This window comes from Conger conger, chromosome 18, assembly GCF_963514075.1.
Source record: "Conger conger chromosome 18, fConCon1.1, whole genome shotgun sequence".
Lineage (NCBI taxonomy): Eukaryota > Metazoa > Chordata > Actinopteri > Anguilliformes > Congridae > Conger > Conger conger.
In genome coordinates this window covers 29616559-29630843 of record NC_083777.1, presented here as the reverse complement: position 1 = coordinate 29630843, position 14285 = coordinate 29616559, and the positions used below count along the sequence as shown (strand labels likewise).

At 48.4% G+C, this 14285-nt stretch overlaps 1 protein-coding gene across 1 annotated transcript in view; it reads right to left on the bottom strand.

The window, feature by feature from the left end:
• loxl4 (lysyl oxidase-like 4) overlaps positions 1-13984 on the bottom strand; it is a 41827-nt gene extending 27843 nt beyond the window's left edge. Inside the window, exons 1-4 of the mRNA XM_061228014.1 lie at positions 13923-13984; positions 11867-12175; positions 8785-9113; positions 8091-8305 (exon numbers count right to left, since the gene is read on the bottom strand). Coding sequence (XP_061083998.1) covers positions 8091-8305; positions 8785-9113; positions 11867-12152 — 830 coding nt within the window. The 5' untranslated portion in view covers positions 12153-12175; positions 13923-13984. The remainder of the gene's footprint in view (positions 1-8090; positions 8306-8784; positions 9114-11866; positions 12176-13922) is intronic.
• Positions 13985-14285: the final 301 nt, after the last annotated feature.

Below are 14285 nucleotides of genomic sequence, written 5' to 3'. Positions count from 1 at the left end.
CGGCACGGTAACCCACGGGGGCGGGGGGGTGGGGGGGGCACATCAAAGCTCCCGGCCAAGCCTACGCGAGGGTGGCGGGGGTCAGACCGACTCGGGCCCCCGCGCCAGCTCTGGGCTCGGCCCTGTCGCGCTCCGCACGTACGGAGACAAACACGAGCCTGTGTGTGTGAACACAAGGGCCACAGTGCTGGCCCTGTTCCCTGGCCGGGGGGCGACCGCGTTACTGCCCTCCGGGGCACGGTCGGCCCCGTAAAAACGGGAGAGAGGACATCGCTGTTAAAGAGCTCTTCTGTGGGCCTTGCTGACTGGGCTGGGCTGGGCTGGGCGGCCATTTTGTGCTCAGGACGGGTGGGTTCCATACCCGAAGCACCCCCTCAATAAAGGAGGGCCATTTATAACTCACAGGATGAGTGTTTAATCGTATGAGATCTACAGTCTTAGACTACTGCCACTCGGATTAAGCCTGATGTTTTAAAACATCAGAGAAGAAGCCCAAGGGTTTCAATTTGTCTGTTCTCGAGTTCAACGGTTCATTTCACCCAAGTTCTCCTGGTAGAAAGGGGAAGTATAATGTCTAACGGAAACCCACAGACAGGCTTGGTGCCTCAGAGTGTCTGTTTGGACACATAGAGGTCTGTGTTTGCGTTGATAATGTCTGTCACTGCAGTGAGGGTGACTGTGTTTGGATGCTGTATGTTTGGGCTGTAAACAAGTTCTATATTCACACGCCCCACACTGTTTACTGTTTAAACAAAGATCAACATTGTCCACCCACCTGTTTGGAGAAAACAACTACGCCCCTGCGTTTGGCCGAGGTTTTTACTTTCTACTGTCGTTCTGTGTGTCTGTAGCAGCTGTGCTTTCTGTAACCGAAGAGCTTGATTTACAACTTCCAGTGATTATTTTTTTTTGTCCGAGAGTTAAACTACATCTAGAAACTACATCTGTCCGAATCTCTGTTTGAGACTGAAAGCCATTTGGTTGTACTTTTGTGGAGTTCTGAGCGGTAAACATCTGTGTGGAAAATCTGCAAACCTCGCATGTACTCTACAACAACCTGCACCATGTTTAACAAACACAGAGATGAACAAGGTTTGACTGTAGAAGCATGTCAAGCTAGGCGAGGCAGCCATGAACATGTAAATGTTTTCCCCAGCCGTCAGCCTCCGCATCTAGCCCGGTGCCAGACCACGCCTCGGAGCCACAAGCCCACGGAGAGACAAATCCCACAATGCATCATGACTGCTGAATGGGTGCCTACTCACATAAAAACAATCTGTCGATTGTGGTCTCAAGTTGCCGAGGGCGACACTTACCGGACATAATGTTGCCTGGGTTCTAGCTGTGTGTGTGTGTGTGTGTGTGTGTGTGTGTTTGTGTGTTTTGTGGGGGGGTGGGGTTGGAATGCTGTGCCCAAACTTGCGGGGTGCCATAGAGACTGAGCAAGTCCCACCACTGCCCCCACAAGCCTCCTGGGTGAGATCTGGGTTTTTAGGGGCAGTAACATGCTACAACCGCACAGTACCCTGACCCGGTGAGCATCAATCATAGACCAAAAACAATGAAACTTTATGAGGAGGGGCCGCATTCCTAAATCTGGACAGAAAAGACGAGAACACTTCAGATAATCCAGATTGGAAAGAAGTAACAGTCACAACCACTGTCACCGACGCGGTGAAATTGTGCCCCCCCCATGGAGAACAGGTTAGTTCAACAACAGGCTAATTAGGCAAAATAGGGTCATAATCCCCAAATGACAGTCTGCACAGACTGCAGTCTATGCTGACACAGCAGGACGCAACTGTACTTCAGCATCTCACACACACACACAAACACACACTCTCTCACACACACACACACTCTCTCACACACACACACACTCTCTCACACACACACACTCTCTCACACACACACACTCTCTCACACACACACTCTCTCACACACACACACACTCTCTCTCACACACACACTCTCTCACACACACACACTCTCTCACACACACACACTCTCTCACACACACATACATTGAGTGTGTGTGTGAATGGGTGAATGAGAGGCAACAATTGTACAGCGCTTTGGATAAAGGCGCTATATAAAACCATTTACATTACAAATACACACACTCACTCTACACTCTCTCACACACACTCTCTCACATACACACAAAAAATCTCACACTCTCTCTCTCTCACACACACATACACTCTCTCAAACACATACATTACAAATACACACACACACACTCTACACTCTCTCACGCACTCTCTCACAGACACACAAAAAATCTCTCTCTCTCTCTCTCTCTCTCTCACACACACACACACACACACACACACACAGTAAATAAACTGTAGAAAGTGTCAGTTACAGCACAGAGCTCATGCAGGACACAATGGACGTGACACGCAGTTCTGAGCATGTGCAGAGTCCAGGAGGGGGCGGGGCTCTCTCAGGCCAGACAGGATGAAGACGGCGTCCGACACGCGTGCGCTAGGCAGACTCCGCGTGACGACAAGCGTCCGGAGCTATAAACGGATCTTTAGTGCGGTCCTTCCCTTTCCTTTGTTTGTTTTATCCCGAAGAGGCTCTCGGCAGTCTGTAATTACAGCGAAGCTCGGTCTGATGACTAGCAAACTGCCGTCCTCCAGAACAATGTCCCTTCATCCGGTCCCTCTCTCGGGCGGAGTGGATGCTTCTTTCGCCCTGTTGTCATGGCGGCGGCTTGTCCTGAAAGATCTCCGCTGCACCCCACTTCTCCAGGGCGGGCGCGGGTCAGACCATTTTCTCACGGGGTGTGATGTCGGCCTGACCTCACACACTCCGCGAGGTCAGACCGTGACCCCGGACAGATGATAGCAGAGACCACGCGGGTTGGCAACCAGATCGGAGAAAAAAACGTAAATGGAACACACCTTCTGATCGGTCAAAATGAATCGAAACACTGACCGCAAGACCTCTCTCACCTTGAGGAATTCAAGCCGATCGTGCCCAATTTCTTTGAGCCAATCAGATCGGTTGGGAATAGTATCTCACACCTAGTGAGTGGCGACGTTAAGACCTAACGTTTTCGTGCCTGCTGCACACACAGCTATGAAAGCACTAAGAGGGAGTTTTTAGAATACTAAAAAATCTGCTGATGATTCAAACTCCCGCTTCAAGGTTAAAGTATTCGGTTTTAAACGACTACGCAGGTACATGGATTCCTTCGCGTACAGTTTCCTTCAGGACAGCGTTGGTCTGAAGGCCCTATGCAAAGCCAGGCAGGTCATTACCATGTAACACAAGGCCAAAGCCCCTCTCCACGACACCACAACCCCCCCGAGGAGATATCCGTCATTGTGCAAATGTCCTGTGCTTGTGTTTTGCGGATCCCCTGCACTGTTCAGGACGCAGTAGCCGAACCCTGATGTGTAGCTGAACCCTGATGTGTGGCCGTGTCCGTGTCTGAATTCACACCGTTTCCAAATCTGCATGTAAATCTGAAAAGAAAAGTGCGTACCAAGTAAATGTACAGCTCTAAGTTAAATGAGAACGCGTGCTGCTCGTTGAACATTTATCAGTCTCTCCCTTTGTTATTGTGCTTTTTCTGCCCTGGTGTAAAATCCAGCTATGACCAGCGTGAAATACCAGCCACCAAAAGCTTCAAAACATAACTTGAGCTGGTCAAACCATGTTGAGTATTGGGCTGGTCTAACTGGTCCACCAGCTAACAGCTGTTTCAAAAACCTAGCTTGAGCTGTTTTTTTCAGTTGGGTACAGTGCTGCCGCCATTTTGTGTCTTTCGATCTACAACAGCGTCAGTGGGCCCCTTCCTCAATGGAGTTATTTACAGCCGGCTTGAGAACGATGTTCATGGTTAGCTCGGAGACATTAGGGAAATTATACACACGGTAATGCAGCTATAATTTGCTACGTGGGCTGTTTGTTTCATTTTAGGTTCTTTCCCAGCTAAACTGGGGTACATGCATTTTAAAAAAATCTGGTTTAAAAGTTGCCGTTGGGCAACGGTTTTCTGTCAATGGGGTTTGTGTGCGCCCATCCACTCTCTCCACAACACAGATTCAAATGGACTGTGAGTTAATAACAGACTGAAGCTGATCCACGCACAGAGACAGGAGCGACCCCAAATGTTCATATTTAGCTCAGGGGGGGGAGCATTCTTGCCCTAAAGCTATCGTGCTAACATGAGACCGTGGAAACTCCTAACCGGTTCATAGGCATATGTCTTGAGTTGAGTTTTTGGACACGTTTCCAGACTTGAGAGCGAACGGGAGAAGTTAGGCCAAAAGGTAAAATTAGGGTCAGCACAGAGATACAGCTCGGGAAGGAGGTCAGGATGGGTGGCCTTGTGGTTGAGTTTTGCGGGACGGAATTACTAATTCCCTTTGACGTTTAGTGTGTTTCCATGGTGAAGCAGAGACAAGCAAAGGGATATGGATGCATTGTGGGAAGGCAGCAATGGGGGGAAGGAGAGTCAGAGGAGCTGTTTTGCGCACTTACCGCCAAACGCTAAAAGTTAATTGTATGAAATCAGAGGACTGACGTTAAAATACACTGCTCCAAAAAAAAACCCTGGATCTTTGCATTAATAACATGGCCTCCGAATGCTAACAGGCCGTTAAAAAAAGGCTGTGACAAGTGCTAGCGAGCAACACTTACAGGGTGTTTAGCCGCACTGTATCATTTTCTTCGTGCTAACATGAAGGTGTTTTTGGAGGGTAAATAGCACTCCTGCTTGCTGACAATTCAAAATTAGTCACCCAGGTGAGGGAATTTCAGAAAAGCCCCAACACAAGCACTTCACTTGCCTGAGCATATGACCGCTGAAGCATTTCCCCAAACTATTCTTTTCTACCGTACAGGGTGTAATTACTGTGGAGTGCGGAAGGGAGGGAGGGAGAGAGAGAGAGTGAGAGAGAGAGAGAGAGAGAGAGGGGTAGAGATGGAGAGAGAGAGTGAGAGGTGGAGATGGTGAGAGAGAAAGAGAGGGACAGGGAAGAGAGAGACGTAGAGAGGTGAAGGAGAGAGAGGGGAATAGAGAGCGGTGGGGTTGTCCTAATTATGTCACTTCCTTTGAAGGCGAAGCTGACCCTCGTCCACATACGTTGTCAGCTGGGACAGTCATTATTCCACATCCATCACACGTATGAAACACGCACATAGTTTCATGTACTGTATGCATTTCATATGTAATGCGGGCTCGTCTATGTAGATAAATTCCTCTGCGCTACAGCAAAGCTCCCCCTGATCCCACCATTTTGTCTTTATGTCGCATCTTTGTGGCACAGCTCTGTGTGTTTTCCCCGCTGGAGGGCTGGTGGGACCGGGCCATTGCGAAACCGCTGGTGGAGGCAGGGAGAGGGCCTACGGCAGGGGGAGGGTTTGGGGTTTTGGAGAGAGCGCCGGTGCTCTATTTATACCCCATAAACGGCCCCGTTTGGGCCCTCTAAAAATAAGCACTGAGAGCCCATCTATGTGGCACCGTGAGAGCTACGAGTCACCCGGTCAGCCACACTGGCACACACACACACACACACACACACACACTGGCACACACACGCACGCACACACACACACACACACACACACGCACACACTCACACACACACACACTGTGCACACACACGCACACACACACACACACACACACACACTGTGCACACACGTACACACACACACACACACACACACACACACACACACACACACTGTGCACACACGCACACACACACACACACACTGTGCACACACACGCACACACACACACACACACACACTGTGCACACACACTGGCACACACACACAAACACACTGTGCACACACACTGGCACACACACACACACACACACACTGTGCACACACACACACTGTGCACACACACACACTGTGCACACACACACACACACTGCCAGCCTGCCTGAGGGCACACTGACTGCCCCCCTGAAGTGTGGGGCACCGCGCTGAGGACTGTCCACACTATAACTATAAACCATACCTATAAAGAAAACGATGTGAGCATCCACACTGATGAACGCTAAAGTTCTGTAAGTAGTCTCTCGGCTGCGTTATCCGCCATCTTGAATGTGACGCCTGTAAACTGGATTACATTTTCTGCTCTCACATTTTATTGATCCATCTGCTTGTTCTCATCTTATTTACCGTCAAACACTTTGCTTTGCAAACTTGCATGAATATAAAATTGGCAAAATACTGTATCTCAAACCCTTATTGCTTTAGACACCAGTAAATCCATGTAGACTACTGACAGTTTTAAAAGGAGCATGATAAATATTCAGAATGTTTTGTTTTTTTGTCACTGTTTTGCAGCTGCACTGGTTTGGTTTGTAGCATCCTTTCTGGAAAGTTCTGTGAGATCGGAGCATTTCCAAATCTGACCAGCATCTTAAACAGTTAAAATATTCCAGATCTGTTCGTGAACTTTGACCCAGGTCTGCGGCAAAAACGGGGCACAGCCGAGGATTGCGCTCTTGCTTTGATTGGCCGAGTCTGGCTCAGGTAATTTGGCCAATCAGCAGTCTGACCTTTCGGATGGCCCACTGCACCCCACTGCACCCCACTGCACTCCAGTGCGCAGTGCTGAGGGCCACCGCAGCCTCATAATTAAGGAGTGAAATGTAATGCCTCTCATTTTGGCCTGAGCAGAGCGCTTTGCTGATAGACTGAACAGAGCCTTGGGGCTTTTCTCAGGATTCAGTGGGGTCCGTGTAACACGCAGTGTACAGTATGGGGGTTTCTGGAGGGTCTGCTGATTTTGGGGTATGTTGTACACAGGTCCGCACACCTTTCCAGGACTACGCTGGCTCCTGACAGCAAGGAACCCTGCACTGCACAATGGACCCTTCCAGGAATTAAGTTTGAGATGAATGAATCCCTATATTATTATTGTTATTATTATAAATAATGACATTAACCACAGTATGCAATTGAGGAAACGATACACATGACCGACCAACCATGATGCTGAAGCAAAACCTACAGAGCCCAGAGATAGAGGATAAAGACACAGCAGTGGAAGTTTAAAGCGAGGCCCAAATACAAACAACGCGTATAAAATCCAACAGCTTCTGTCAGAGTCCGTTTCCAGCCCTGCCCATCCATCCCTCCGTGCCGGCACTGTTCCCCGTTTCCGTAATTAATGGACGAGCCGAACGGACCATCAACAGGGAAATTAGGCCACGTCAAAGCCATCTTAAAGTCAAAGTCATTCCTCTTCAAAACCATTTGTCTTAAAACGGAAAAACAAACTAAGGAAATGGAGACGGTATCAGGGAGGGAGAGAGAGAGAAATCTCTATCAGGGTCCCGGGCTGAGGCCTATTAAACACTGCCTGTGGACCACAGATAAGGCTAACGGAGAGGGCGCTCAAATGAGCTGTAACAGACCTGTCTGTCCCCACACCTCAGCGTTATATATGTCTACTGCCCTTAAATCGGTTATGTTCCTCACATTTCATTCAGCAGCCCGCCCCCAAAAAGAGCACTCATTACCATCGTGGCTTACCCCAATTTTCATAAAGTCATTCATCTTTAGAAATTTTTTCAAATTAGACGTTTCCATAAGGATACGGCTATAGCAAGGAGACGTAATGAGAAAACTGCAACAACAAATAAATACCATGCAAAGATTTATATATGAATGTGTCCCAGAGCACCAGGACAAACTCAGTTGTAGGCATCCCAGACAGTAAAGGTTGTGATTGGCTGCTTTATGAAGGTATGGATGGGAAGAACGTGAGGGATGCGTATGGAGGTGCGGAAGGTGAGGGGGTGTATGAAGGTGTGGGAGGAGGTGGGGGCATATGAAGGAGTAGACAGGTAGGTGTTGGGGGGGTGTAAGACGGCGTGGACAGGTAGGCGGTGGGGGCGTATGAAGGTGTAGACAGGTAGGTGGTGGGGGCGTATGAAGGTGTAGACAGGTAGGTGGTGGGGGCGTATGAAGGTGTAGACAGGTAGGTGGTGGGGGCGTATGAAGGTGTAGACAGGTAGGTGGTGGGGGCATATGAAGGTGTAGACGGGTAGGCGGTGGGGCTTATGAAAGTGTAGACAGGTAGGCGGTTAGGCGGTACGCACTTGTACATCCTGGCGTTGTGCGGGGCGGCGGAGGGGAATCCCAGCATGCCGCAGACCACGCGGCTGCTGTTGAGGTTCCAGCCCAGGTCGCACACCTGCCTCCACCGGCCCGCGTGCCTCACCTCCACCACGCCCTCCGACACCAGCGCGCGGTTCTTCGTGGAGCTCAGGATGGGCCGGAGACGCACCTCCTCGATCCGCACCTTCCCGGGAGCCTGAGGGGGACGGGCGCATTCTCACTGTCACCACCGGGGGGCGTGTGGAGGAGGTGAGCACAGCACTCACCGCCAACAGCATTCAATTGAATTCAATGTTATTTGTACTGTATAGCACTTTTTACAGAGGACTAATTAACTATAAACTGTTTTAATTGATCAAGTCAGAGTAAGAGCAAAAGTCAGCACACCCTGCGGCTCTCCAGGACCAGCAGTGAGGACCACCGCTTTAAATCGTAACATAAGGCTGGTATTCTGATTGCTGCTAGCGCTGTCAGTGCTGATGAGGAGAGCAAGCGGATGCATCCCAATTCCCCAAAAATGTATCCTCCTTTCCTCCACTACTACCTCATCTCCTATCCTAATTATGGGGGGGGGAGTATGGGGGGAGCAGCTGAGAGGAGGAGAGGAGGAGGAGGAGGAGGCATTTTTGGGGCCCACCTACAGCACGGATTCGGGGGGGCTCCGGAACGTCTCACCTGACCGGGGAGGCTGTTGGACAGCTGCTGTCTCACGGGCGGGCCCAGGAGCGCGTGGTTGCTCCCCGCCCTCTGGGAGGCGCTGTTGCCCCGCTCCAGCCACTGGCGGGTGGCGGTGCTGTTGCGGCTGAGGGCGATGGGGTGGCCCCGGTGGTGCCGCACTTTGGCCCCCTGGTGGAGGGGGTGGAGGTCCAGCCGCTGCTCGTCCCCGCAGACCACGCCCAGGTCCTCCGTGTGCCGGCAGTCGTGCACGCCCCAGCCGTTCGACCGGCAGTCCGTCACCGAGCTCTCCGTGCCGGAGCAGCGCACGTTATCCATCCAGATCGGCCCTGCGGGGAAGAGCCAATCACAGTCGGGTTACTCTGAGGGAAGGGCCAATCACAGTCAGGTTACTCTGAGGGAAGGGCCAATCACAGTCCGGTTACTCTGAGGGAAGGGCCAATCACAGTCAGTTTACTCTGAGGGAAGGACCAATCACAGTCAGTTTACTCTGAGGGAAGGACCAATCACAGTCAGGTTACTCTGAGGGAAGGGCCAATCACAGTCAGGTTACTCTGAGGGAAGGACCAATCACAGTCAGGTTACTCTGAGGGAAGGGCCAATCACAGTGCAGCGCGGAGAATCATTCACTAAACACCGTGAATACATCTCACAGCACAGAGAAACAGTCACTGAACACCATGAATACAACTCAAAGTATAGATAATCAGTCGCTAAACCCCATGAACACAGCTCGCAGCACAGAGAAACAGTCACTAAACACCGTGAATACATCTCGCAGCACAGAGAAACAGTCACAAAACACGATGAACACAACTCGCAGCACAGAGAAACAGTCACTAAACACCATGAATACAACTCGCAGCATAGATAATCAGTCACTAAGCGCCATGAATGCATCTCGCAGCATCGAGAAACAGTCACTAAACGCCATGAACACAAGTCGCAGCGCGGAGAAACGTCGCGAAACGATCGTAAATCGCAGCGAGCAATAATGAGGTCGCTGAAGCGCTTTCATTAGGGCGGCCTGCCCCGGTGATGCGTCTGATGTGCGCTTTACTGGGGCGTTTGTTTTAGTCTAATGACAGTGTGCAGCTGCCAGCTCTGCGCTGAACTCGCTCTCATTTACAGGATGCTTTATTGCACCACTAAATCCAAATTAAAGGGCAGCACCGGCTTGTAGCAGAAGCCTATGGATCCTGTGAAATAATTTCGATTCACAATAAACAAGCTTACAGCAAACCTAAATCACTCTTTCTATAAAAAGACAATGCTCGGTGCTTAAATGGATGATTTTTTTCCCTGAAGTTATTTCCATGACAAGGACGCATGCTTTTATCTGCGTCTCGGAGACGAGGTGTGCCGCTGCGGACAGGTGCTTTGATAACAAGCTGCACTCAGTTTGCACTTCATCGGTGGACACTAGCAGGGGAGAACATAATGAATGAGAACCAGTACAAGATGGCTTAGAGCGGGGTGGACTGCATCAAAATCTCGGTGGTGAGGACTCTCCGAACACAGATGCCCCCAAACAAATGATACAGTAGGTAGTGAAATAAATCTCGAGGAACTGGACAAGCCATTTGTGAAGAGGCAGTAGCGTCTGTAGCCTTTTTGTTATCATTTCAATCTAGTTATTTTAAGATAATAAATACTTTATCGAACCCCATGGTCCTCTGCATTTGACCCATCCTGGTTACCCAGGAGCAGTGGGCAGCCACAGTGCAGTGCCCGGGGACCAGCTCCAGTTCAGAGGCCAGAGCCTTGGTCAAGGGCAACAGCAGGAGCACACCTAACCTGACATGCATGTCTGAGTGTGGGAGGAAACCAGAGTACCCGGAGGAAACCCACGCAAACACAGAGAGGATCCATTCGGCCAGGAATCAAACCCAGACCTGTGAGACCACTGAGCCACACACACTGAAACAGAACAATGCTTGTATATTGTACAAATTATCCTCAGGCCATCCATCCATCCATTATCTTAACCCGCTCATCCTGAACAGGGTCGCAGGGGGGCTGGAGCCTATCCCAGCATACATTGGGCAAAAGGCAGGAACACACCCTGGATAGGTCGCCAGTCCATCGCAGGGCACACACACCATTGACTAACACACTCATACCTATGGGCAATTTAGACTCTCCAATCAGCCTAACCTGCATGTCTTTGGACTGTGGGAGGAAACCGGAGTACCCAGAGGAAACCCACGGGGAGAACATGCAAACTCCACACAGAGAGGCCCCGGCCAACCAGGATTTGAATTCAGGACCTCCTTGCTGTGAGGTGGCAGTGCTACCCATTGCACCATCTGTGCCGCATCCTCAGGCCAAACAAACAAAATAGCTTGCTAGCATATTTTAATTGCAGATTTTTGTATGTAGCTATGATTCCAAATAAGTATATTTATTGATATTTATATTGTATCAACATGCCTGGTCATGTCAAACATTGCGTTCCTTTGATTTAAAATGTAAGAATTCAGTTATTGCAATCGTGGTACACTGTAACTAGGTACTACAGAATTTTTGGAGTGGTCCGTTTTATTGCGCAATATATTATTTTAAAACTTCAGAGTAAACGAGGCCAAATTGTTATTTGCCAAGGAGTTCCTGTCTCAGAAAGTGCTGTCAAAGTCAGACAGGAGCAAATGTGCAGTAATTGAATCGTGGATGACAACTGCGTTAAATTCAGTTTTATATTTGTATTATCACTGGCCCGCATCCGTTAGCTTGCGGGAAAGGGTTTGCTGCCGTGATGAATCACTGAACGAATCACTGCTGAAAGAATGCAGGCTGAACGTGAGTCCTTTGAGTCGTTAGCAAATTAGAGATTAAACATCCGTGAACGAATCACTGAACGAATCGTTATCGCGAACTGAATCAAATAAAGTTGCGCCACTGGAAGGAAATTACGCCGCGTGCGCTTCAGCAAGACCAACTGGTGACGGTAGAAAAAGCAAACAAACACTTCGTCGGAGGAAGACTTAGTTGCAGACAGTAAATAGTCCCGTCGGTATATTTGGATATAAGTGCCAGATAAAGAGAGAAAGTATTGAATGTTGTAACCATTTCAAACACTCACCGTCTCCTTGCCCATATTTGGCGCTATGAGCCCAGGTGATCCCCGATCGGAAACCCAGTTCGCGACACACGACGTTGGCCAATTTTATGTCAACTTCGTCGTCGCAGACGGTTCCCCACGTGTTGTTGTAAAAGACTTCGACGCGTCCTTCGCTTTGAGTTCGCCCGGCACCCACCAGCCGCACCCTGGCCGCTGGCGCACGGGCAGACCGGCGGCCCGACGACCCGGGGCTTGCGTGCGCGGAGAGGAAAAGCAGGGAGCCGACCCATAGCAAAGAGCCCAGCATCGTTCCTTAGCACTGTGGGACTTCTGAAAGGAAGAAACGTGTAATGTTAGGCGATATCATTAAGGGCTTAAATTAAGGCTACAGTCATTATACTGTGTTATATGGGTTGGCTATAGCCTATTGTGATTGATGCCTTAAACTCTTTTAATGCAATTTGAAATACGTTCAACATTAACGTAGCCTGATGTGCTTGCTGTGCTGTAGTTTTCTCGGGACAAAACAAACTCGGTACGTATCAGAGATAAATACTGTGTGTGTAACCTAGTTACCGGTGTAACCGGTATTTACAAAAAAAACAAAAACATTTCAATTAATCTATTAGAGAATATAAAGCCAGTAACTGTGCTCAAACACATTACCCGTTACGGGCCAACACTGACACCCACAGGAGACGGGGGTTGTCAAGGAGACTGAGGAGAGTCCTAGGCTATATATTCTCTGAGTAGTTAACGGAGCCGTTACTCATACAACTACGTTCTGAATCATAACGGCCCGTTTTACTGCCAGATGCTACAGGTCACGTCACGGCAATGGTGTCCTTAAAAGTCACCATAGTGCAGCTTTGTATTGGCAAACGTTCAAGTATATTCACATTCCCGCAATAATTAGGCTACTATTATTTATGTAATCATTATATGTCATTGAAATGATGGATTAGGATGAATGTTGGTATTCATGTATTTATTAATATCACTGGAAGGTGTGATCTTGTTCTTGAGTGGCACATTCAAATAATAGTAGCAAATAAATCTTGAGTTGCATGTAATTGCATACTATATTCATTTTTGTCGCAAAATTGTCATTTTGTGTGTGTAGCCTAATCATTTCGAGATGTGAAATGTGAAGAATGCATTGAAAATCAGCATTGCAAAACCAGAATCAGTTCTTCCAACAAGTGAGACGCCATGAAGGCCAAGAAAAAAAAGTGCAGACATGCAGCACGACTTCAGCAAATCAATAAATAATAATACAAATAAAATTCAATAGCTGACACTGTAAGAAAATAGTCTAGTTTGCATCAAACATCTCGCCACTGAAATCTGACAAGGTTGGCCAGTCACATCTTCCCACACTCACATTCATATGCTGTGACACAGTAGATTAATTTCTGAACTAAAAATAATAGGAATTTGAGAAACTGACAGTCATCTGTCAAAAAACATACAGCGTTTCCGCATTCCCACAATGCCTTGCAGCATTACGTACAGAAGAATCATTCCATTGCAACAAATATGTACTTGCCTGGTCCATAACTCTTAGAGTATTACAGCCATGCAAGGCAGCAAAGCCACAGAGTGTAAAATAAGCACATAGCATTCAAAAGGTAGATATCTAATTAGTAAAGCAAATAATTCAGTCCACTTCTGCTCATACCCTTCCAAACTCCCCCAAATGACTCTCAACTGTATTAAAGTGACAGAGGCAATGCCAACATACCCCAACTTCCAATGAGAGGGAAAACCAAAGGCTAAATAGTAGATTAACTCAGTCAAACTCTCCAGCCAATAATATAAAGCAGAAGCACAAGCAGAACAAACAGAAAATAAAAAAAAACAGTTTGGAATAACCAAGGAAGTCCCTGTGAAAGAAGTAAAGTGTGACTTATTTTTGTTGTGGAAAGCATTTAACACACTGGATAAATTAAGAGATAGAGAGAGAGAGAGTGTGTGTGTGAAAGAGAGAGAGTGAGAGAGAGTGAGACAAGATAAGAACTGATTGAGCAGAAGTGTGTGAGCAGAGCAGTGCACTGAGATCCAGTAGTGTACTCACCTAACAGCCACTTCTGCTAAGAGCCACTTGTGTCCTTGGCCGGGAAAGAAAGAGAGAGAGAGTGGATGAATGAGTGAAGGAGAGTGAAATCTCTGGTCTGTCGTTTTTCCTCTGCCCTCCTTCTCCCTCCCTCCTTCCATCCCGCTCTCCATCCCTCCCACATCACACCCTTTTTCTTTCTGTTGAAAAATGTTAAGTATGTCCTCTTGAGTGAAGGGTTTTCACATCATTGAGGAGATTTGGCCTTCTGTACCGCAGCGGATGACAAGGTGCAATACTGAGTTTTTGTGCACCGTTTGTTTTCTTGTGTTCAGTGAATGACGGCAGTATTGTAGCACTGTATATATTTACAGTTTCTGCTAA